General features: G+C 38.2%; 1 protein-coding gene across 1 annotated transcript in view; it reads right to left on the reverse strand.

The window, feature by feature from the left end:
- Positions 1-22,427, reverse strand: part of MYOM1 (myomesin 1) — a 139,637-nt gene extending 117,210 nt beyond the window's left edge. Inside the window, exons 1-5 of the mRNA XM_044683066.1 lie at positions 22,303-22,427; positions 16,401-16,489; positions 16,170-16,232; positions 14,655-14,819; positions 12,519-12,680 (exon numbers count right to left, since the gene is read on the reverse strand). Coding sequence (XP_044539001.1) covers positions 12,519-12,680; positions 14,655-14,819; positions 16,170-16,232; positions 16,401-16,489; positions 22,303-22,427 — 604 coding nt within the window. The remainder of the gene's footprint in view (positions 1-12,518; positions 12,681-14,654; positions 14,820-16,169; positions 16,233-16,400; positions 16,490-22,302) is intronic.
- Positions 22,428-22,636: the final 209 nt, after the last annotated feature.

Below are 22,636 nucleotides of genomic sequence, written 5' to 3' on the forward strand. Positions count from 1 at the left end.
ACATACCTTTTGAAGTATGGAAACTTTTTATTAAAATAACTCTTAGATAACATAAGACTTATTTTTTAACCTTGGACCTTGTCTCATCTGGTACAATCTTCATGAGAGAAATTTTTTGTAAGCTATATATACCAATCATGATGTGATTCTTTAACTTTGGCTGTAATTTCAATTGTGCTTTGTGAGAAACTGTGCTTGGAAAATGGTATAAAATAAAGAAGGCTCAGAGACTATTTGGAGCAGTCATGAGTTAACGTATTGGACTGACAGTTCCAGCTTCTGCTTCATTCTTTCTCACCTAAACTGTGCAGCTTTCCAGACCCCTGGAGCTGCTGGATAGCTTCCAACATGGAATAACATTCAAGGATCTATAGTTACTACTGCACTATAACAAGGTAATGGTATAGGTTTCCAGTGGAGTCCAGGAAGCATTCAAATAAAAAGACTTTCCATTGGTTGACAAGTCAAAGCATGCCTCAGAGATGGATATAGTTGTGTAATTCTGATAACTTGGATGATATAAATGAAAGAGAAAAAAAGGCAACCAAAACAAATAATCCTATTTTGCATCCTGGAAGCACAAGCAAACTGGACTTTTGAACCTTGGAGTTTTGCCCATCTCTAAGACTGACATTTTGATTTTGGAAGATAAGGGGAAATATATTCGTGGAAATCAAGTGTTTCCGAGCCAAACAGAGTTAATAAAGGATTTCTGAAGCAATACCTACATCCCAGCTGATTTGATCTGATCACAGTAAAAGGCTAGGCCTGTATGAGGGACTGAGACTGTTTATGAAATAGGTTATTCCTGCACTGAGGCTTAGTCAGTGATGTGAGTCCTGGCTCAGGTGAGGTTATAAACTAGGATTATGTTTTCAGGAGAAAAGGAAATGGAAATGAAAACTTTCTAATCTTTTCAAAGAGTCTATGTAAAAAACTTTAACATTTGAAGTCATGGTTTTTCCTAGCATTTGGTCATTCCCTTTACAAGTTACAAGGGAAAAGAGCTAAGAACCTAAGAAGCCACACACTGAAGGGAGAACAATATTAGCTAAGCAAACATTTTCTTTTCCCTAGATCTTTTAATATTTCAGTGACTTTTCTAAGTTGGAAAAATAACACTAAAGAAATGTTCAAACCACAGGATACTAGAGAGGTCATAATGGAAAGATAGGAACATGGAAAATCAGGAAAATTTAATTTAATTTCTAGGCTGCAACTTCCCACTCCCCAGTCATGTAACTGCAGGCAAATTAAAAATATCCCCTCTACATCATTATCTGGAAAATCCATGTATAATTTTTTGGCCTTCCCTTCATAACAGAGAAAAAGTCTGAATTTTTTTCTTTTTCTTTTGTCAGGTACTTACAGTACCTTATTATAAAATCTAGGTTAAGTATTTGGTTATAAGCTCTTTTATACATTTCTGAGTTTCTAAATTTTTCCTGGGCCTTATGCTGGCCTTTACATATCATCTGTGGCCTCTCCAAAAGTCCCCAAAAATTCCTATTTAACTTCTTATGTTAATCCATGATATGCCAAAACCATGATGAGGAAAGTCATTATGTGGAAGGGCTACCTGTACTTAACTTCCCTGAGACTTAGTCCCCTCAGTTCTACAATAATGAGGATGACCTCTAAGACCTCTCCCATCTCTGAAAGTCTAGGATCTAGATTAAGACCAAAGATGTTAAATGATTTTTTCAAAGTTGTAAATCAAGATCATAGCAGAACCAGGAAGGAAACCTGTCTCTTCCCTCCTAGGTTTTTTCTTTTTCTTTTTCCCACCTTTCACTATCATTCTAAGTTCAATACATCAGTATTCTAGTGCTTTGCCTAAAGATGATGGAAGTACAACAAAAATTTGTCACATGAATGAGTTCAACCAATCTCATGAGGATATGCCACCTCTCTCTATCCACTACACTACATCCTGAAGACTTGGAGTCCAGCCTCACTTCTAATACACATTGGCCAAGTGTCTCCCTCAGCAAGCCACAACTTTTCAGTGCTTAACTAGAGGAGTACATTTGGCAGCCTAACTCAGGCCTAGAAATCTTTGGTGTAACCAGCTCATTACTTTCAAAATCACCAGATTCTTGACTTTTTTTGTGTTTGACTGTACACACTCATACTCACTTTCATTCTCACACACTTTCTTTCTTCATCTCCAATATACTTGCTGCCCTTCTAGGATAAATTTCTCTTTGCATTTGTCATTTTTCCTCAGTAGAATCAAGTGACAAGGTGAAGTTCTTTGAACATACACTCTTATTTCTCAAAGGCAAGGGCATCATACCCAGTTATATACTTTAACATATAGCCAGTTATATCCTCTAATGCTTTACTTATTTATTCTTATCTAAAATATCCTTTAATTTTTATAAGAATAACAAAAATATTATTCATATTATGTTAGAAGCTGACTATTTTTGGAGGTAAGCTAAAAAAATGAGTAGTTTGATTACAGGAGTACTGATGGGCTAACAGCATATTTTGGATCTCAGACAATTTTACAGAAATGTATGTAATTTAAATGCTTGCAATTTGGAAACCTTACACACTACAAAAATGTAAAAATGATCATCTGGGACCCAAAATACCTATTTTTTTCACTCTAATATTCTAAATTGAAAAGAAGGGAAATATACTAAATTGAAAAGAAGGTGCCAACTTATATAGGTAAAGGGAGTTTCCTCACATAGGAATTATACTTTATACCAATTAAATGACAAATCCAGTCTCTATCCTTATCAATAATGTTTCTTGTCCAAGGAATGAGCCAGAACTTGTCCCAGTCAAATTTCTCAGGGTTAAAAGCCATAGTTAGATGACTGTGATAGCAGTAGAGTTTAAATAACCCACCAGAAAATAATCTCCCTGCAAATGCAGAAGTTCTTGTTTTGACCTAAATTTTTCTCTTATTCATAAGTCTGAAAAGTAAACTATTTTGTGCTCTCCTAATCTGTTTATGGTATCACTCTTTAATTTCTTAAGCCATGTATCCATTTTTACTTTACTTTGGTACATGGCATGAGGTGTTAGTCCAAACCTAATTTCTGCAGTATTGTTTTCTAGTTTTTCCAGCAGTTTTTGTTGAATAGCGAGTTCTTACAAAAGCTTGGGTCTTTGGGTTTGTCAAAAACTCAGTTACTATGGTCATTTACCATTGCATGTTGATTGCCTGCCTAATCTATTCCATTTTCCTCCACTCTACTTCTTAGCCAGTACCAGATGGTTTTGACGGTTGCTACTTAAAATATAGTCCAAGATCCAGTATAGTTAAGCCACCTTTCTTCATTTATTCATTAATCCCCTTTATATTCCAGGTTTTTATTTCTTCCAGATGAATTTTATTATTTTTTCTAGCTCTATGAAATAATTTTGGGGTAGTTTGATTAGTATGGCAATGAATAAATAAATTAATTTAGGAAGAATTGTCATTTTTGTTATATTGACAGCTTAAGCATGAGCAATTAATGTTTTTCCAATTGTTCAGATCTGATTCTATTTGTATGAAAAGTGTTTAGCACTTGTGATCATATAGTTCTCGACTTTGTCTTGGCAGATAGACTCCCAGGTATTTTATATTGTCTACAGTTACTTTAAATGGGATTTCTCCTTTCTCTCTCTTGCTGTTGGACTTTATTGGTAGTATAGAGAAGTGTTGATGATATATGTGAGTGGCAGAAATTCTTAATACCATGGATTAGTAATATGCACTCCATGAGGGAAAGCTAATTTTTCCCTTAAATCTTGAGATTGCTGGAGAGTAGAATAAATATAGTTAAATTTGAAGTTCCTAATGCTACCACAGTCAGAAAGGCAAGCCACTGATCTTATGCATCAGAAAGTAGCAATTGCTAAAAGCACCAACAAAAAAGACACAGATATAGTGATAGGTGATATATATATATATATATGTCTATTGATATATAGATATAGATTACATAGATATAAGATATGCATGTAGGTATAGTTTTGATATAGATCTATATCTAGATCCAAATATAGGTATAGACAGGGACGATATAGGATTTCTAGTTTAGCTCTATTCCCATGGGCAGCAAGGTGGCATAATGGATAGAGTGTCAGACCTGGAATCAGGAGTTCAATTCCAGATTCGGACACTTACTAGCTGTGTGATCTTAGACAAGTTACTTCACCCTGTTTGCCTCAGTTTCCTCATCTGTAAAATGAGCTGGTAAAGGAAATGGCAAACCATTCTCATATCTTTGTCAAGAAAACCCCAAATGGGGTCACAGAGTCAGGCACTACTGAAATGACTGAACAACAAAAATAGATTATAAAGATTTGACAGATATCAAATAGATATAGGTATAAATATAGATATAGATTCAGATATAGGGACAAATGACAAAGATATTATAGTTACCTACAAATATAGATATAAATGATATTGATATAAAAATAAAGAAAACCCAGTTTTCCAGGCTACTGTTGCTAAACTGATCATCACACTACAGAATTGACTGATTTGACAATAGAGCCAGATGAGTGGTGGTTGGGTTAAGTGCCCACAGAGAATTTATAGGCTAAAATTGCATCAATAATGACAGTTCAGGAGAAACATTTCAGGTGGAAGAATTGAATAGGGAGGAAACAATGTAAATTAAGGATTCCATTTTACTATAGTGTGTCTAATATTGCTACTAATTATCATTATAATGTAGTGTTTCTATACATTATCTCACTTGGTCCTCACAACAACTCTATCAGGCAGGTGTTACTATTATTTCTATTTTACATATGAGAAAACTGAGGCTCAGAATGATTATTGACCAGGCCAGGGTCACAAACTAGTAAGAGCCCGAGGCAACATTCACACTCAGACCTTTTGATTCTAAGTACATCCCTATATCCACTGTCCAGGCAATTTATGACTTTATAGATTTCAATTTAGAAGACTTAGCTCTCTCTCAATCCACTTCTTATTTCCTATCTGCCATAAAAAAAAAAAAAAAAAATGGAATCCTTTGGTGTTGATATACTGCCACCAAGTGGTTGGTGGTTCTAAGACTATTGAATGGTCCAGTTTCCCACAGGTTTGGTTAACTGGGGAAAAGATTAGTATGCTTTGGAATGTGTCCTGTTTTGTCCTATTAAAAAAAAAAGAACATTAAATGGATTGACGGGGTAACAGAAGAAAAATGCTATTTAAGAAATCTAGTTCTATATTTCTATTACATATCTAATATTACTACTAATAATAAATAACATTTATATGGTGATTTATATATGTATTTGCAACAAAGCCTGATCTTTAATACAGACTGGTTTCTTTTATAATTTGGAATTGAGGGCAGCTAGGCAGCTCAGTGGATTGAGAGCTAGGTCTAGAGATAGGAGGTCCCAGGTTCAAATATGGCCTTAGACATTTCCTAACTGTCTAAGTCACTGAACCCCTGTTGCCTAGCTCTTTTGAAAGAAAAATTGTTTTTTATTGCTTTTATATTATTGATCATAAACCAAGTGATCACATATAATCCTTCAGGTAGATAAATGCAACTATGCTTTTAAGAAAAAGTTAGTCCCCGCTGGTAAACTCTGAATAAGATGTCAATTATAAAAGCCAAATATTAACAATAGTATTAGAAAGGTTCTAGTTTGGTATATTAGAATATTGTAGGACTAAATAGATGAAGAGCTTCTGTTGGAGGGATAAAAACTTCAGGTCTATGTAGCTACCTAGGGAACCTGAAACTCATGCAAAGAGAGGAGCTGTTCTCATTTGGAATGGGGAGTGCACAGCTGCTTGATGAGATCACAAGAAAACAGCCTTGGCATGTCCAGGTGTTGTTTGGTTTTATGAAGATCTACTACAAGCTCCCCCGGGATATTATGGCCAAAAAAGGTTACTTTGACCTAATCCCTCCCAGAGGTAGGATGATAGTTCTGGACTAGTCATTAGAAGATTAATTAAAATTTATCTGAACTGTACTAGAATTTATTACTTCATAACAATTGTTACAAAACCTCATTACCAAATATTATAGCAGGTTTCTTAACATATTGTGTCTTCTGCCATGTTAATGACTTATGCTAATTAACTGTCCAAAACCCATAAAAATGCTGTTGGACATCTATATGAGATCTTTGCCACAGGCTGGATGTGGTGAGACTTCCAGTCATAATTTACCACAAATTTTGGATCTTCAGCTTAGAATGATGACCCAGAATTGTATTTATTTCTTACACTTACTACTCATCTGTCTCAGAACCAATACATAGTATTGGTTCTGGTTCTGAGACAGAAGATGAGGGGGTTCAAAATAAAAATAAAGAAATAATAATTTGTAATCACTAAAATCTAATCTTGTATCAGAATTTATCTTTTTATAACATTAAATGAGATATAAGATTTTGAAACAAAAAATAAATATAATGACTTCAGCAGAGCACCATATTTGCTTAAATTCATTCTCAAATTGCCTGGCTTTTAAAACCATTAATAACCAGGCCCCTTCCTACTTTTCCTGTCTTTTTTAATTCTATTTTTTTTTATAAAAAACAAACAAACTATTTGGGGGCAGTTGGGTAGCTCAGTGGGTTGAGAGTCAAGCCTAGAAACAGGAAGTCCTAGGTTCAAATCTGACTTCAGACACTTTCTAGCTAGGTGACCCTGGGAAAGTCATTTAACCTCTACTGCCTAACCCTTACCGCTCTTTTGCCTTGGAACCAATACACAGTATTGATTCTAAGGCAGAAGGTAACAGTTTAAAAAAATAAAAAGAAAAAAAATATTTCATAATAGATTCAACACAGACATTAGGATTAAAAACAGTTGACTATTTAAGATATATATAAATATGAAAAATAAAGATTTTGACCATATTAAAAATATAGTTTGAGAACTTAGTGTGCAAGAAAGATAAATATTTGTTTTACAACTCAGTCACCCAAAACAATAATTTATGGTCACCTCCCATTGCACAAAGAGGGAGAGTCCTGTGCCAGACAGACCAGATCCCCCAGTTGTAGAACCAATGAGGGTAGGAAGAATTCTCTCTCGTCATCTCTGCCTCCTATCATCTCTAGCATCCTTTAAGTATCAGAAAAAAAATCCCACCTTCTATAAGAAATCTTACATTAAGATCCTTCTTAATTTTAGTGTCTTGCTTCTGAAATCACCTCTAATTCATCCTGAATATACCTTGTTTGTATATATTTGTTGGCACTTTGTGCATTAGAATAGGAACTCCTTGAAGGTAGGGATTGCTTTTATCTTTCTTTGTACCCCTCTCCTTTCCCTTTAACATAGTATCTGGCACAAGATAGTGAAAGATGTGAGTTAGACTGAGTGAAAAGGTTGGTGAAAGATGTTATATCCTCTCAGGTCCTGAGAGCAAGATTGCTACTCTCAGGCTTGGGAGCCTTACAAATGCAATCTGACTTCCTTGATCTCGATAGAAACAGGTTTAATAAAGTGAATAATTAGGATAGGGAGAGGATGGAGGGCCAGGGGTTTCCCTATGCTAATAAAAACTATACTTATCCCAGAACCCACTGACCCACAAGGGTATCTTCAGACTCCAACTGAGGTGGAGCTACTCTATCTGCCTCTCTATCTAGAGTCCAAAGAACCCTCCCCCTGATTCTAGCTACTTAACTCTATAGCCCTCCACACAGTTTTAGTTGGTGAATAGAGCAAGTCGCTGGATCAAGGAAGATGACCCCAATAGCCTGGGTCAATCCAGATACAGGCTAAGCCTGTGCAGGCAGTATATCAGATCACTTCACTCAAGCTGAGTTTCTGTTTCCAATGTAGATCAGACAGTTGTTATTCAGAACAGGAAATGCTGGCAAGACTCTCTCAAATAGGACAGCAGACCAAAACCCTAGACAGGGTACTCCAAACCAGGATTAGAGGATCAGAGGAGACCAAAAGTCCAGGAGCTCTGTACTCAAGCACTGCTCCCAAGGTTCTCTCTCCCCCTCAAGGCTGTCCCAGAGTTCTGAGTCTAACTGCCAGCTTCAACATCTAGCCTTCTCTCAAAATTCTATCCCTAGACTCTCTGACACCTTTCATTCCATGCAAAATCTTATATTTGTATCTCCTTGCATTCTCCTTTCCTCAGTAGGCACTTAATAGATGTCTGATGTTGTTATTACTCTAATGATTTGAGGATTCAGTTGAGAGGACAGATTACATTTGTCATGAGGTGACACTGTTTTGGAATACAGTCATAGTTTATTAATTTACCATATCCACTGTAGGTCCAAACAAAGGTGCCTATCCTTTGGGAGAGGGAAGAAGTCAGCAGAAGCACTCCGCCTTGGGAAGATTATAAAAGAGGGCTGGACTTGGTGTCCTAGCTCAAAAGAACACAGAAGCTTCTCATGGGCTAATGGCAAAAAAAATTATTCTGAGTTCTATGCGGCTACTCCAGAACCCTTTTGACCTGCCCCGTTTCCTGTGTTGCTTATTTACTGCTTTGGCTCATGCCTCTGATATCTATCTCCTCTCTTGGAGCCTGTTGTTGCCCAACTGTACAGCCCACGTTCCTTCCTTATAGAGACATGCCTTTATGTCTCTGGTCCTTTTGGAATTTGTTTTTGCCTGACCTATTATTGCTCATGTCTTTACAACAGATAAGCCCTGGCTTCTGCCCTGACCAAGGTCAGTTGTCAGGGAGACTTCTTAGCCTGAACCCTAGAGAACTTTTAGCTGCCCTACACTGCGAGTCCTGCCCCTGGATGGAGCGAAGATGGGCAGGACTTTGGGTAGAGAAAAGAAATAACTGAAGATGCTTAGAGATTGGGGAAGTGAGGTGGCTCAGTGGAGAGAGAACAGGTCTGGAGACAGGAAGTGTTGGGATCAAATTTGGTCTCAAACACTTCCTAGCTGTGTAACTCTGGGCAAGTCATTTAATCCCAATTCCCAATCCCTTGATGGATTTTCTGCCTTGGAACCAATATTTAATATATATTCTAAGACAGAAGGAAGGGTTTAAAAAAAAAAAAGAAGCTTGGGGACTGCAGATAAGAATTTGAATTGCCAAGGTGCATCTAATCCTTTGGTTCTTCTAAGGACCCATTTGCTAATGAATAAGTAGAAGTACTATGCATAACCTCATCCTGCAGACACACACATATAGTGCTAATAAGTGTTAATTGTTTAAACTATAAACAATGAAGAGCAGCTGGGTGGCTCAGTGGAATGAGAGCCAGGCTTAGAGACAAGAGGTCCTGGGTTCAAATGTGACCTCAGACACTTCCTAGCTGTGGGACACTGGACAAGTCACTTAACCCCCATTGCCTATCCCTTACCACTCTTCTGCCTTGGAACCAATGCCCACTATTGATTCTAAGACAAAAGGTAAGAGTTTAAAAACAAAAACTATAAACAATGAAACTATTTTATGTATAACACTAAAATTATAAAATCTCGGTCAAGCAAATATCAAACAATTCAGATATTCTTGTTATACAGTAGTTGCACAGGAATTTGCAGATGCCAGGCAGTAGCTCAGAACCTATTTTGTACTGACAAAAATATGCAAGTTATAAGCAAATTTAGTCAATAGACACTATTGCATTTTATGTTAGGGTGTGACTAATTTAAGTAGATTATCTCACATAGTCATTGGACAGAAAATTTTTTTTTAAATAGCCAACTTTCCAAATAAATTCTATAAAGAAAAAATACTTTTATCAAAGTCTTTTTTTAAAGTCAATTTTTTAAATTGACAATTAATATGACCATTGAAACTTTACGGGTTTGTGCCTTGTCTTACTTATATAAGCAGCTATATGCAATAATATATAAGAAGATATTCTTTTTAGAATAATTCTGGAACCAATGAGCATATGACTGCTTTCATTTTTCCCATTTTGTGAGTTTTCAAACTCATGTTTATGATTTCACTTTAAATTTCCATGATTCCTGCCTTACTTTTATTTCCCACACAGCGCAGGCCAGACTGTTGTCAGTAATTTGTGGAGTTTGGCCTACCTTGGCAGAGTGGCGCCATTCTTGGTGTGGTCACAGATCCAAAAAAACCAGAGCCTTTGGAATTAGCAACATAAGCCTCAGCTGTCTTAAACAGCTGAGCCAGATTTAGTATTGATAAAAAATAATAGGCTAGAGTCTTTTTTTAAAGGAAAAAAAATGTTTTTGGAAATATCCTATGAAGAAAGAAGATAATTCTCTAGATTTTTGCAATTGAGGAAAATATTCTGGCATAAACTAGGGATTTTCGAGGAATATAGTAACTTTGGGGAAATAGTGAGGCAGGGGATTCTGGGAAGGCAGAGAAATAGGACATGGTATCAGTCCTCCTAACATCTGAACAAACAGAGGAAAGAAAAGAAAAGAAGAGATGAGAGTTGGAGTTTGGAATTCAATGTAAGATCTTCTTCTAGGTAACAGTTAAAGACAGTTTCTCTTTGAAGTAGGGTTTAGGCAAGAATCTGCTAATTAAGAATGCCATGCCACTAAGCAAGCAAATAAGTAGCATCATGTTATGTGAAAGAATGGAAAAGTCTGCTTAGTAATTAGTTCACTTTTAGCTACAAGAGTCGACCACAAGAGCTAACAATAGTTATAGAGAACTGAGAATCTCAGTTACAGCAATTACAAAAGGTGAGAGGAATTTTCTAGTAACTTGGGCAAACCATAGTGTGTTTTTATTTCTTCCAGTGTTAGAAATAATTCCAATGAGAAAGAAAAAAAGAAGCTGTCAAAATACAATGATCTGGATGAACCCAAAGGCGCTATCAAACAACTTAGATTTTTAAAAAAATATACATATAGAAAATGAAGACAGAATTGTTGTATTATTTGACAAGTCCATCTACAATGTAGAGTTGTGGATTGATTCAACCATTCTGGGAAGGAATTTGGAATTATGCAAAGAAATTGGCTTAAAACGTCCATAGTGATGAGCTTTGGCCCAGTGATTGGGAGGGAAAGACAATGTGTTCTGTTTTGGACATGATAAGTTTGAGATGCCTATAAAACATCCAGTTTGAGACATGGTACTAGAGAGACACTAGTACTGGATATTTAGGTCATTAAATGACCTGCATAGCCATGATATTTAACCCCATGGGAGCAGATGAAATCACCGCAAGATATAGAGAAAGAAAAGAATAAGGATAGATCTTTGGGAGATGCTCATAGTTAGTGGGTATGACCTAGATGAAGATCTAGCAAGGTAGAAAAGAATGGCCAGACAAGTAGGAGATAACCAAGAAAAAAGAGGGTCATGAAGACTGAGAGAGGAGGAGAATATCTAAGAGAAGAAAAATGGACAGTTTCAAAGCCTCTAGAGATATCAAGAAAGATGAGGAATGAGAAAAATTTCAAAGGTAGACTGGAGACAAAATTCATGAGTTGGATAAATCAACTGGGAAATCAGGGCACTGGACAGGCTAGGACCATGATCCAGGCACTGAACTGTTTTGGAAGGATGGGGAAAGAACTGGAGGTCCACAGATGTCAGCAACTGATATCCAAAGTTGAACTTTACGTTTGCTGAGTGACACTGGGAAAGATCATTCTGAAAGTGACATTTTGGAACAAGGAGAATATCAAATCCTTCTCCTAACTCTACATGTGAGGGAATGTAACAGAAATAGCAGTTAGCCTGTCAGAGGATGCCAAGAAATATTGTGTCTTCAGAAGAAAGCTAGGCTTCAAGGCGACCCAGAAGATGGAAAGAATGTGAGAGGTAGAAAGTTAGGATTAAAGGAAGATTAACCATAGAGGATTTCAAAAGGACACAGTGGAAAAAAAAAAGAAAGAGACTAGAGACTGGAGAAAGCTAGGGTTGAATTTCTTTTGGGGCTGAGGTAGGTACCAGAACCTTCCTAGGTATGATTGCTTTCCTTAGATGATCCTATGTGAGAGGGCAAAAGCAGAACTGTCATGTGTCCTTGCCTTCTTTCCCCCTTGTTGGTCCCATGCTGATCCCAGACATCCTACCTCTGTGAACTGGAGCCTCAGACCAAGCACTCATCAGGAGCAGATGGGCCCCAGGAGAATAACAGGAAAGACATAAGATGCTTTTGGGTGGCAACTGGTCTGGTGAAGGAGGGCAAAGGAGTGACTTTCCCAATAGGGGAGAGTGTGAAATAAAATCATGCCTCCCAGATGTTGGCACCTAGGGCAAAGCCTCAGCTGTCTTATGCTGATTTTGACTCAGGATGGAAGAATTTGTTTTAGCATTTACAAACTAAGACTTCTTTTTTCTCTTTAGTATTTATCATCTCCCCATTGATCCTGTAGTGAGCTGAATTAATACTAAAATCACTAACTGGTAGATGAGGAAGACCATAAGAATTTACCTTTGGTCAATGACTCAGGGGCTTTCCCTAGGTGATGGTGTGTCTAATATTGGTGGCTTGCATCATGAAAGTCTTTCCATCCTTTCCCATGTTTACATGCTCTGGTAGTATTTTCAAAGAGCTCCTTAAAATAGACCATCACCAGAATTCTACAGTGACTGAGCAAAAGCCACCAGCAGCAGCAGCATTAAATTATCTTCTCTTACCTCGAACAAAGACATATGCACTGTATTGCTCATAATATTCTCCCATCCGTACACGCAGGGTATAGAGCCCCTCATCCTCTTTATTGAGATGGGAAAAGGTCAGTGTTGCTCGATCTCCACTCCATTGTGTTTGAACCCATTTTGATGGAGAGACAAGTGTCCCTGGGAAACAAAAATGCAAACAGAAAAACTGGTTTCTTTATGGTCATATTCTATTGAGCTTCTATAAGAATTCCCCAGGGAGAAGAGTTATGAGAGTATATCTTCTTCACCCATTTACAGAGGAAGTCTCCAGATATGGAGTACTACATGTCCTATCATATCTAAATGATGCACTGCCGACTCATCTCCTTGGGACTTTCTCTACCATGTCACAGAAATCTCTTTACCTTGGAAGCTCACTCCATCCCTGGAATGCTTCCCTCTCTGAAAGTACCCTCTGCCTCTGAGACCTTACCTTCTGATGGGCTGGTTCCTCCCAGAGCCTCCAGTTTAAGAAAGTGAACTTAAATTTAAGGCAGGGAATTGTCTTTCTTTCTGCTTGTGTTTGTATTTACTATGTTTAACAGAGTAAAGATTGAATAAATGCTTTTGAGGACAGTTAGATGACTCAATGGATAGAGAGTCAGGTCTGGAGATGAGACACCTTAGGTTCAAATCCAGCCTCAGATACTAGCTGTGTGATCTTTGGCAAATCACTTAATCCTAATTGCCTAGTCCTGACTGAGTATCTATCTTGGAATTCATGATTCTAAGACAGAAGGTAAGGATTTTAAAGTAAATAAATGAAGGAATGCTTGCTGATGATTGATTGTTGAACTGTTTCCCCTCATTTAAAAAAAATCTTTAAAGAATGGTCTACTGCAGTGATTCCCAAAGTGGGCTCCACTGCCCCCTGGTGGGCGCTGAAGTGGTGATGGCCACAAGTGCATTTGGGGGAGGTGAATAACTGTAAGGGGGCAGTGATAGTATGTGACAGGGGGCGCTAAGTAATATTTTTTTCTGGAAAGGGGGTGGTAGGCCAAAAAAGTTTGGGAACCATTGGTCTAATGAGTAGAGAAGGGGTGAAAAGAGATATGTTATATCTTTTTTTTTTAAATAAAGATTTTCAGAAGATTTTGGTCCTTCTACAACTGTAGTATAGAGAAAACAGCACAAAATTGAGTTCCAGCCCTGGTTTTGCGGTTTATAAATTATGTATTAAGTCACTTTATTTCTCCAAGTCTCGGTTTCTGCAATTATAAAATGAGAGGATGATTCCCTAAGGTCCCTTCCAACTCTCATGTTTGTGAACTAGGCTTCTCTGTGCCCAGTTCTAACACAGCCTTGAGGGGCTTTTGAATATGCCTGGCTTACCCAACATGGAGGAGGGCAAGTCACTGGTCTGTGTCAGGAAGAAGTTTCCATGGCAGGGGTCCCTAATACTGATTAAATCACAGGTTTGGACACCTCCTACACTGCCCCCTACCCCCACCCCCAAGCACATGAAAAACATTAAGGAATCTTGTTTGATCTTAATAGAAAACACTTTGTTGGCAACCTAAGGAGACCAACTGATAAATGTCTTTTATTCTTACAGATAAAGTTGATTTAAAAAAAATCTTAGGAAAAAAAAACAGACCTGGCTTATAAAAGGTTGGGTAAGATACTCACAGGAAAGAAGACAGGATTCATTCCTTAACTCCTTCATTCACTTATCAGACCTCTCAACCACAAAGTCCATGAGTCTGGACTTGGAGTCAAATTGGGTTAGGTTTGGAATAAATATGCAGGGCATGCATTCTCCATATCCATTCCTTATTTCATGCTGCTGCCTTTTCCCTTAGGCTGCTCTGGGGCTATTGGGCCAGGTTTTGTAAAGAAGCATTGATTTATCTGCTAGTGAAGCAGCACTAAGGAGAAGCACAGCTAGGTGGATTGAAAGCCAGATTTGGAGATGAGAGGTCCTGGTTCAAATGTGACATCAAATACTTCCTAGTCATGTGAACCTGGGCAAGTCACTTAACCCCAATTACCTAGCCCTTACTGTTTTTTCTGCCTTGGAAAAGATACTTAGTATCGGTTCTAAGAAAGAAGGCAAGGGTTTAAAAAAAAACGAAAGAAGCATTAAAAAGAGATATTAGGATTTACACTCACCATTTCTGTACCACTGAACTTCTGGTTGGAAATGTTTAATTTCAGGGGTAATTACAACCCGGCAGCCCAGACTCATTGTCTCACCCTCTCTTCCAAAAGATACATCGAACTTGTCATCAAAGTGGATTTCAAACTTGGAAGCAAAGCCATATGGGGTGACACCAACTGAGCCAAAATAACAACAAGGAGGAGAAAAAAAAAAACCTCAGTCATTTATTTTTTCTTGTCCAAATGACAGGAAGAATTTTAATAGGAAAGGAATGAGAGAGTCAGGGCAGACTTTGATAAGACTGATAGAATTACTTGTTTGGGGGGAAGCAAATTTCAAAGGCTCACTAGACATCAATATTCCAAAGATGAGAGGATAGCTCTAGAGGCCATCTAATCTATCCTTTAACATTAAAACAAAATAAACCAAAAACAATCTAGCATTCATACAGGAAGCAGCATGGCTCAGTGGCTTGAAAGCTGGCCTTGAAGCTAAGAAGGCAGAGATTCAAGTCTTACTTCTGACCCTTTCCAGCTAAGTGACCCTGGACACATTACTTAACCTCACACTTCACCTCTCATTTAACCTAAATAATAGGCAACTCTCCAAAACTATATGTCTCTAAGAAGGTGCTGTTCTTCACTGATGGAGGTAGTTTTTCACTTGGGAGTTTTCTGTACCAGTGAAATCCCAGTTCCAGTCTCTTACATCTAACTATAGAAAATTCTTTAATAAAGTATCTTGGTATATCCTCAATTCAGATATACTGTTGGTTGAATCACCCCACACATCCTTCTATCATCTCTCTCTCTCTCTCTCTCTCTCTCTCTCTCTCTCTCTCTCTCTCTCTCTCTCTGTGAGCCTGGGTCTCTGTCTCTCTCTTCCTCCCTCTCTCTCCCCTCCTCTCCCCACCTTCTCTCTTTCCCTCTCTCCTCTCTTTTTCCTTTTCTCCCGACCTCTCTTCTCCCTCCCCATCTCTTTCTGTGTGTGTCCTCTTTTTCTCTTCTCTTCCCCTTAGGTTGGAAATGCAATGGCTACTTAGAACTTTGCCCCTGCTTAGGGAGCCTGGCGGTGACCCCATCCAAAGGACTCCCCACATTGATACCAGACTTAGAGTGGACAGCCAGTTGGCATAGCCCTGCTGTAGCTCACAACTATCAGGCTCAAGTGATGAATCAGCCTCAGCCTTCTCAGTTAAAGTGGAGGGATTTTAGATGTGGGCCACCATGGCTAACCATTATAGCCAACCATTATTCTAACTGAAGTAGAGCAAAACTATGAAGGGGATGTTCTTTTTGCCCTCTAATACCACCAGATAATAATGGAATTCTATCACACTTGGAGAAAGCAAGAAACCAACCAATAGAATCTCAGAAATTAAAATAGTCACAGAAACTCAATGATAATATTGCTAAGAGTGAAATTTATTGTGTGATTTGACAATCATTTTTGAAAACTGTGAGCTATCAGTTGACTTTTGAGGTTTGGAATGGATTTGGAATGAAAGAGAGATTTAGCAAACTTACAGCTGAGGGGCATGGTGGAAGCTCCAGCATGGAATCGAGTCTCATCATACTCTCCTTTGTATCCTGGAGGAGAAAAGAAGAAAGAATGAATATGTGTGATGTACTTTTACAGCTACCATCCACTTTTCATTTTATCATCAGAAAAAGATGCAAAGCACATATACACGAATGCATGTAGCCAAATATATTTTTATAAACAACTGAAATGTCTAAAAAATCTTGCAAACCTACTCTTTACCACGATGGAGGCATAAGCAGAGAGCTCTCCTTTAACATTCATGGCAGAAGCCCGATACTGAGCAGTGTCTTCAAAATCACATCTGAAAGAACATTATGCAAATGATGAACCATAATATCAACACTCCTCTTAATTACTAGCTTTGAGATTAAAGAGCTCTTTGTTAATACAGGAAAATTACAAATGAGAGTCTAACAAATGGCTCTGGAGGGGTAGTATTAAGGTTACTGTCTCGGATCTAGCTAATTAGAAGACTTTATGAAGTTAAAAGGATCTATTATATGCATTGTAAGAATAGTACCCAGGAGCATGAAACAGTGACTAGAGGAGGAACACTCTTGATCCAGCAGTCACCTTTCATTGCAGCTGGGTTCACAGTCAAAGGTGGTCTGCCCCAGCATGCAATGGGTTCTTCGCCCACTGGCTCCTGAGTATCCCCACAGAGAAGCAGAAAGATAAAGCAAAGGAGACTAGAATTGAGCCCAACTGAAATCAGACTAAATTCAAATGTTTCATTTCCCTGAAATTCTACCATCCAGATTTCATCTCGATGTTGCATTTTATACCTTGTTAAAGGTACTGAAGGGAGAGAGGTTTTCTCTGTTCTTAACCTCACAATCAGGGATATTATTTGGAAACCTATGAAACAGGCCCCAAACCCAAAATGCTGCACTCTGGCCCTGAGAGGATATCCTTGGAAAAGACTGACTCTAATTTTAGTCTCTCCTACCTTGAGGATGGCATCCCTCCCACCCCTTCGACCTCTAGCCATCCAAGCTGCCATTGGTTAGCCACTCTGAAAAGTTCTCTGTTTCTTTTCACCCTCAGACATCCACCCCCCAAAATGTGAAGACACCATAAACAGGCTGGAAGACCACAAGGAAAATAATCAGCCACACTCCCACATGTAGTCCCCTGAGTTTTCTGTCACCCCTTGAAAAACTCTGGATTCTCTTTGGTCTAAATAAAACAGTATAAAGCAAGACTCTGAGAGGCAGTCTGAGAGGAAGTCCAGGAAGATGATGCTTATGGCCCAAGAGCAGGAATACCTCACCTTTCCACCCAATGCCAAAGCTGGGACTATAGGATTGACCCTTGGGCTCCCTTTCTCCTGACAATATAAGTGCCAAAGGGAATAACCCAACCCAACCCAATGATGTTCTAATATTTTGTTTTGACTGTATTCCAATATTTCTGCATCCTTTCAGAGAAGCAGAACTTTCCAGTGACTTGAAAATATCTAGGTGGGAGAAGAATGAACTGGTTCAGAAGTAAATAAGAAACTGACCCACCCTTGGTGTTGTCCCACAATGACCTGATGTTTTTTTTCCTAAATCTAAATTAAGACAGGTCATCTCCTTCTTCAGTTAATGTGCTTGTGACTGCTTCTTTGTTGTTTCCTTCCCCTAACCTTCAAGGGATAGATACTCTGGACGGATTCTGGTTTTCAACAATCTGTACTGGGTAGGCTGGCCTCTTAGAAAATGTCTCAGGAGAGCAGTCTTTAAGCAAACAGAAACCTTATGAGTTGCTTTGTGAATGATCCTGTTTAAGATAAGTTGCTGGTAAAGAGGTGGACAAAATATTTCTTTGACAACGTTTTATCAATAGCTTAGAGTCAAATTCTTACTGTCTGCCCTCTGTCCTATAATAGGGTCAGCCTGATAAAGACCTTCTCCAATTCCTAGCAAGGTGACACAATGGATAGCATGATGGACCTGGAGTCAAGAAGTAGTCTCAGACACTAACCAGCAGTGTGGTCCTGGGCAAGTCACTTTAATGCTGTCTGCCTCAATTTCTTAAACTGTAACATGGGAGGTAATAGCACCTACCTCCCAAAGCTGTGAAAATCAAATGAAATGATATTTGTAAAGTACCCAGTACTTAGTAGGTACTTAAAAAATGTTGCCTTCCTTTCTTAGCGCCTTTATAGCTAGAAGGAAATCTAAGGAGCATTAAGGTTGAAAAAGATTCTCAGGCTCTCCACAGCTAGTGAGCCCTGCCTGGGAGCAATGGAAGAGAAAGACAATATCTTCAATATTTTCTACACCTACAACCTCATTATTTTTGCTCCTGCTCCGCCTTAGCTGATCTAAAACATCCTGAAGGGCATGGTTGCACCAGGTTCTCAGATCTGTTTTGTCTCTAATTATATCTCTGGGGGATTACAGACCAATATTCTCCCAACCCAAACTATACCACAGCCCAGGAAAATATCTAAATTCTCTTCTCTATATGCCTTCTCTTTTAAAGCTAGAATTTTCTGAATGTAGGGAGGGAGCGTGGAGGAAGGCACACAGCTAGAAAGGAAACATTGGAGTAGATGCTGCTATAGAATGTTCTTATCATTGTAGCCCCTCTCCCCAAGACAATCACAACGCGAGCATGTGCACACACACACACACACACACACACACACACATGACACACACACACACACACACACACACACAAGCACATTGTTTATCTCTTTACCAAAATAACTGGAATGAGGCTGATTTATAAAAGGCCCCAAAATTTGGTTTTGTATGAGGGTGCCCTAACAACGACCAATATAAAAATGTGTTTTGCATAATAATAACATGTGTAGACCAGATCAGTTTTCTGACCATCTCAGAGTGAGGGGAAGGAAGAGAGTTAAAGAGATGGCTTGGAACTTATAATTTTGGAACACATATGTTGAAAATTATTATTACATGTATTTTGGAAAATAAAATATCTTTGAATTGTTTTTGTAAAATTAAGTAAAAAAAAGTCATATCTTAAAAAGAAAAAAAAACTTAATAAGAGGCCCCAAAGAATTGCCTGAGGCACATAAAGATTAAGTGATTTTCAGATTTAGTGCCAGAGATGAGTTTTGAACCCAAATCTTAGAGTCCAACATTACTTCCTACAGACAACCTAGCATTGTGTTTGGGGGTAGGATTTTTTTTTAGTCTTTCTTTGTGTCCCTAGCCCTTAGCACAGCACTTGACACATAGTAGGCACTTATATAAATGCCTTTTTCACTGATAGATATATCACATTTTTGTTTATGCGCTCCTTTGCTCTGAGACCCATTTAACCAGTATAAAATAGACTCTGGCTAAAACATTATTTGCCTTCAATAGTAAAGTACTTGATAACTGAGTAAATGAAATGCAGTTTTCTTTTTCCACTTATTCAGTAGCTATAGAAGATCCAGCATGTACTGAGCCAGAGGTGACTGAAGCAGCCTTGGAACTCAGTGGAGCCATGAAACTCTCAAGTCTGGCCAGTCCAGGAGATTTGTGACGACTTTGGGTCAGGATCAAGGCTGAGGACAATCTCACAAGGTTTTTGTGGAGTGACATCTGAAGCTTGTCAACTTATGCAAACTTGTTGATCTGAGAAAAAGTCTACAACTCTCCAGAGACTGGCCACAAGCAAAATTTCTTTTGACGTCTCCTAATTTCCTGGGTTTATCTTAACTGAAAATACCAGAACTTTGTTTATTCTTTTTTTTATCTGCCATGCCAAACTGTTTTTTTGAAACTGCCTAACTACAAAAAATGAACTTTAGGAGAAGGAACCTCAAAAAACTGAAATGACTTTTGATTTCAAACTTTACACTGGGTTAAAATATAACTTGGGTCACATTTTACTTGAAATGAGAGAATTATTCCTTGCCTTGGAACTTAGAGGTCATCTCATTCAAATTTGTGTCCTATTTGAGGAAACTGAATGAAGCCTACCTAGTAAGAAGCAATGTTTTATTGGATGGTACTATTGCACATGGGCATGTAGGTGGCACAGTGGAGAGAGTGCTGGGCCTGTAGACAAGAAGATTCATCATCATCCCGAGTTCAAATCTGGCTTCAGACACTTATTTACCTGGGTGACCCTGAGCCAGTCACTTAACCAAGTTTGCCTCAGTTTTCTCATCTTTCAAATGGGCTGGAGAAGGAAATGGCAAACTATTTCAGTATCTTTTCCTCCCCCCCCCCACAAAAAAACCTCAAAGAGGGGAGGTCACAAAGAGTCAGATTAGACTGAAGTTACTAGACAACAACAATGCCACTATTGCATATATTCAGATAGGGCCACTTTCCCCTGGTCATGATCAGCCTGAAGGGGGAAAAGACTCTTTCGACCAGCTGTTCACCTATAAAGATACTACTATTTTGTTTTGTTTTTTAATATTGGCTGAAAGGAAACAATGAAGTGATTTTGGAACCAAAAAGTTTGCACAAAAGAAAAGCCAATTTACATAGTAACAATGAAAAAACTACCTTTCTTGTTCATGTTTTTACAAAATTTTAAAAAAGGCAATATGAACTAACGGAAAAAGCAAGGGAAGTCTACAGAGTCATGAGACTTGGGTTCCTGTCCTGGCTATGCCAGAAACGAGTTATGTGACCTTGAACAATGCACACACTTTATTTCCTCTTCTCAAAAATGAGAGAATTGGACTAGATGGCTTGTAAGGACCATGCCAGCTCTAACATTCTACCATTCTATAAAAACCTCGAGGAACACATAAAGAAGAGTAATTTTATAAACACATATCATTTAAGCTTTAGATTTTCTTTTCAGTTTCCCTCCTTACATAAGCAAAACTTAAGTAGTCTATAACATGAATTTGATTATATATAGCACTTGTACTCTATAATGCTAACAATATATCAAGAATCTGAATAATAGCTTATCACTGATATTTATATTTTTGGACACCCAAAAAGTATTTAGTAGAGTTATCTTTCTGAATTATTTTGTTTCCTATGTCCAAGTAGTAAGTGAGAAAATGAAGTGTATGAATATAATGCAAATATGCATAAGCAGTTAAGATTTGCCCCTGCACCCCACCTGGACCTAGGAGTAGACAAAGTAGATGGCTACCTAGGGTGCAAAAAGTAGGATGACCCAATGCAGGACACTTCTTAATGGCACTTATTATAATCTTAAAGGTCAAAAGATTCTACTCTCTGTGATCCATTAATAATTATTTTACAATATCAAATCACTTGGGTTACAGTGAAGGCTCAAAGCATCTCTTGTAGCATATGAAGGGGGAACAGAGAATGAGGGAGGGGAAAGCTTTCACAACTTGAAAACTTTACCTAGGGCTTTGTCCCAGCTATGCTCAGAATTTACAAAACTCAAGAAATTAGATGTGAGAGACCTTAGAAATCATCTGTCCAACCCAGTCATTTTATAGGCAGAGAAACAGGTTCAGAGAAGTGAAGGAATTTGCACTCATCTTCAACTTCAGCTCAAACAGAGAGCTCTTTTTCCATTATCAAGAAGAAATTGAATGACTTAATTTATCAGCATACTAGGAGAAAGAACCTTGGACAACCCTGAGCTGAAGCATCAAGTCTGCCACCTAATAAGCTTTGTGACATTGGGTAAAGTCACTGATGCTCTCTGGGCTCAATTTCCTTCTCTGTAAAGCAAGAGGACTGGACAAGCTGATACCTAAAGTACCTTCCCCTCAGACAGTCCAGGCACCATTCCCTTCAGCTTTTTGTTGCTGTTTGTTATCTAGGTATGTCAGAATCTTTTTGATCCCTTTTGGGGTCTTCTTGACCCCAAATGGAGTGGTTTGTCATTTCCTTCTCCCACTCATTTTACTGATGAGGAAAACTGAGGTAAACAGGGTTAAATGACTTGTCCAGGGTCACACAGCCAGTAAGTGAATGAAGCCAAATTTGAACTCAGAAAGAAGAGTCTTTTGGACTCCAGATTTGGTACTCTATTTACTGCACCACCTAAATGCCCATCTCCTTCAGACTACATTTTAACATTTTTAAACACTTCTCATTTAAAGCTGTTAAACAACAGGACACACACACACACACACACACGCACGCACATGCACGCACACACCCCTAATTAATTTTTCAAGGACACACATTGAAGTTTCAATTCCCTTACGCATTAATCTCCAGATAGTGCATTCCATATCGGCTCTCAATGATGTACTTTCCAGGGTTAGCGTGGACGTTAATGGGCACATGGTTTTTGTACCTATGGAACATCAGAAATGGAATGAAGTACATGCTCAAATGTGAATCACTTGATGGTTTAAAGGATAAAGTTCAGAAGGGCTTTCCAAAAAAATAAATCTCTTCTGATTCCCCAGGAAGACACTCTGAGCAAAATGTCACCTATTTTCAAATTACAAATTAATAGTTCACTTGATAAAAATCCATGTCTGCTTGACACACAGTACTTTTGTTGTCCCACGAAGGTTGCATCTAAAAAATGA

This window comes from Gracilinanus agilis, chromosome 1 (assembly GCF_016433145.1).
Source record: "Gracilinanus agilis isolate LMUSP501 chromosome 1, AgileGrace, whole genome shotgun sequence".
Taxonomy (NCBI): Eukaryota; Metazoa; Chordata; class Mammalia; order Didelphimorphia; family Didelphidae; genus Gracilinanus; species Gracilinanus agilis.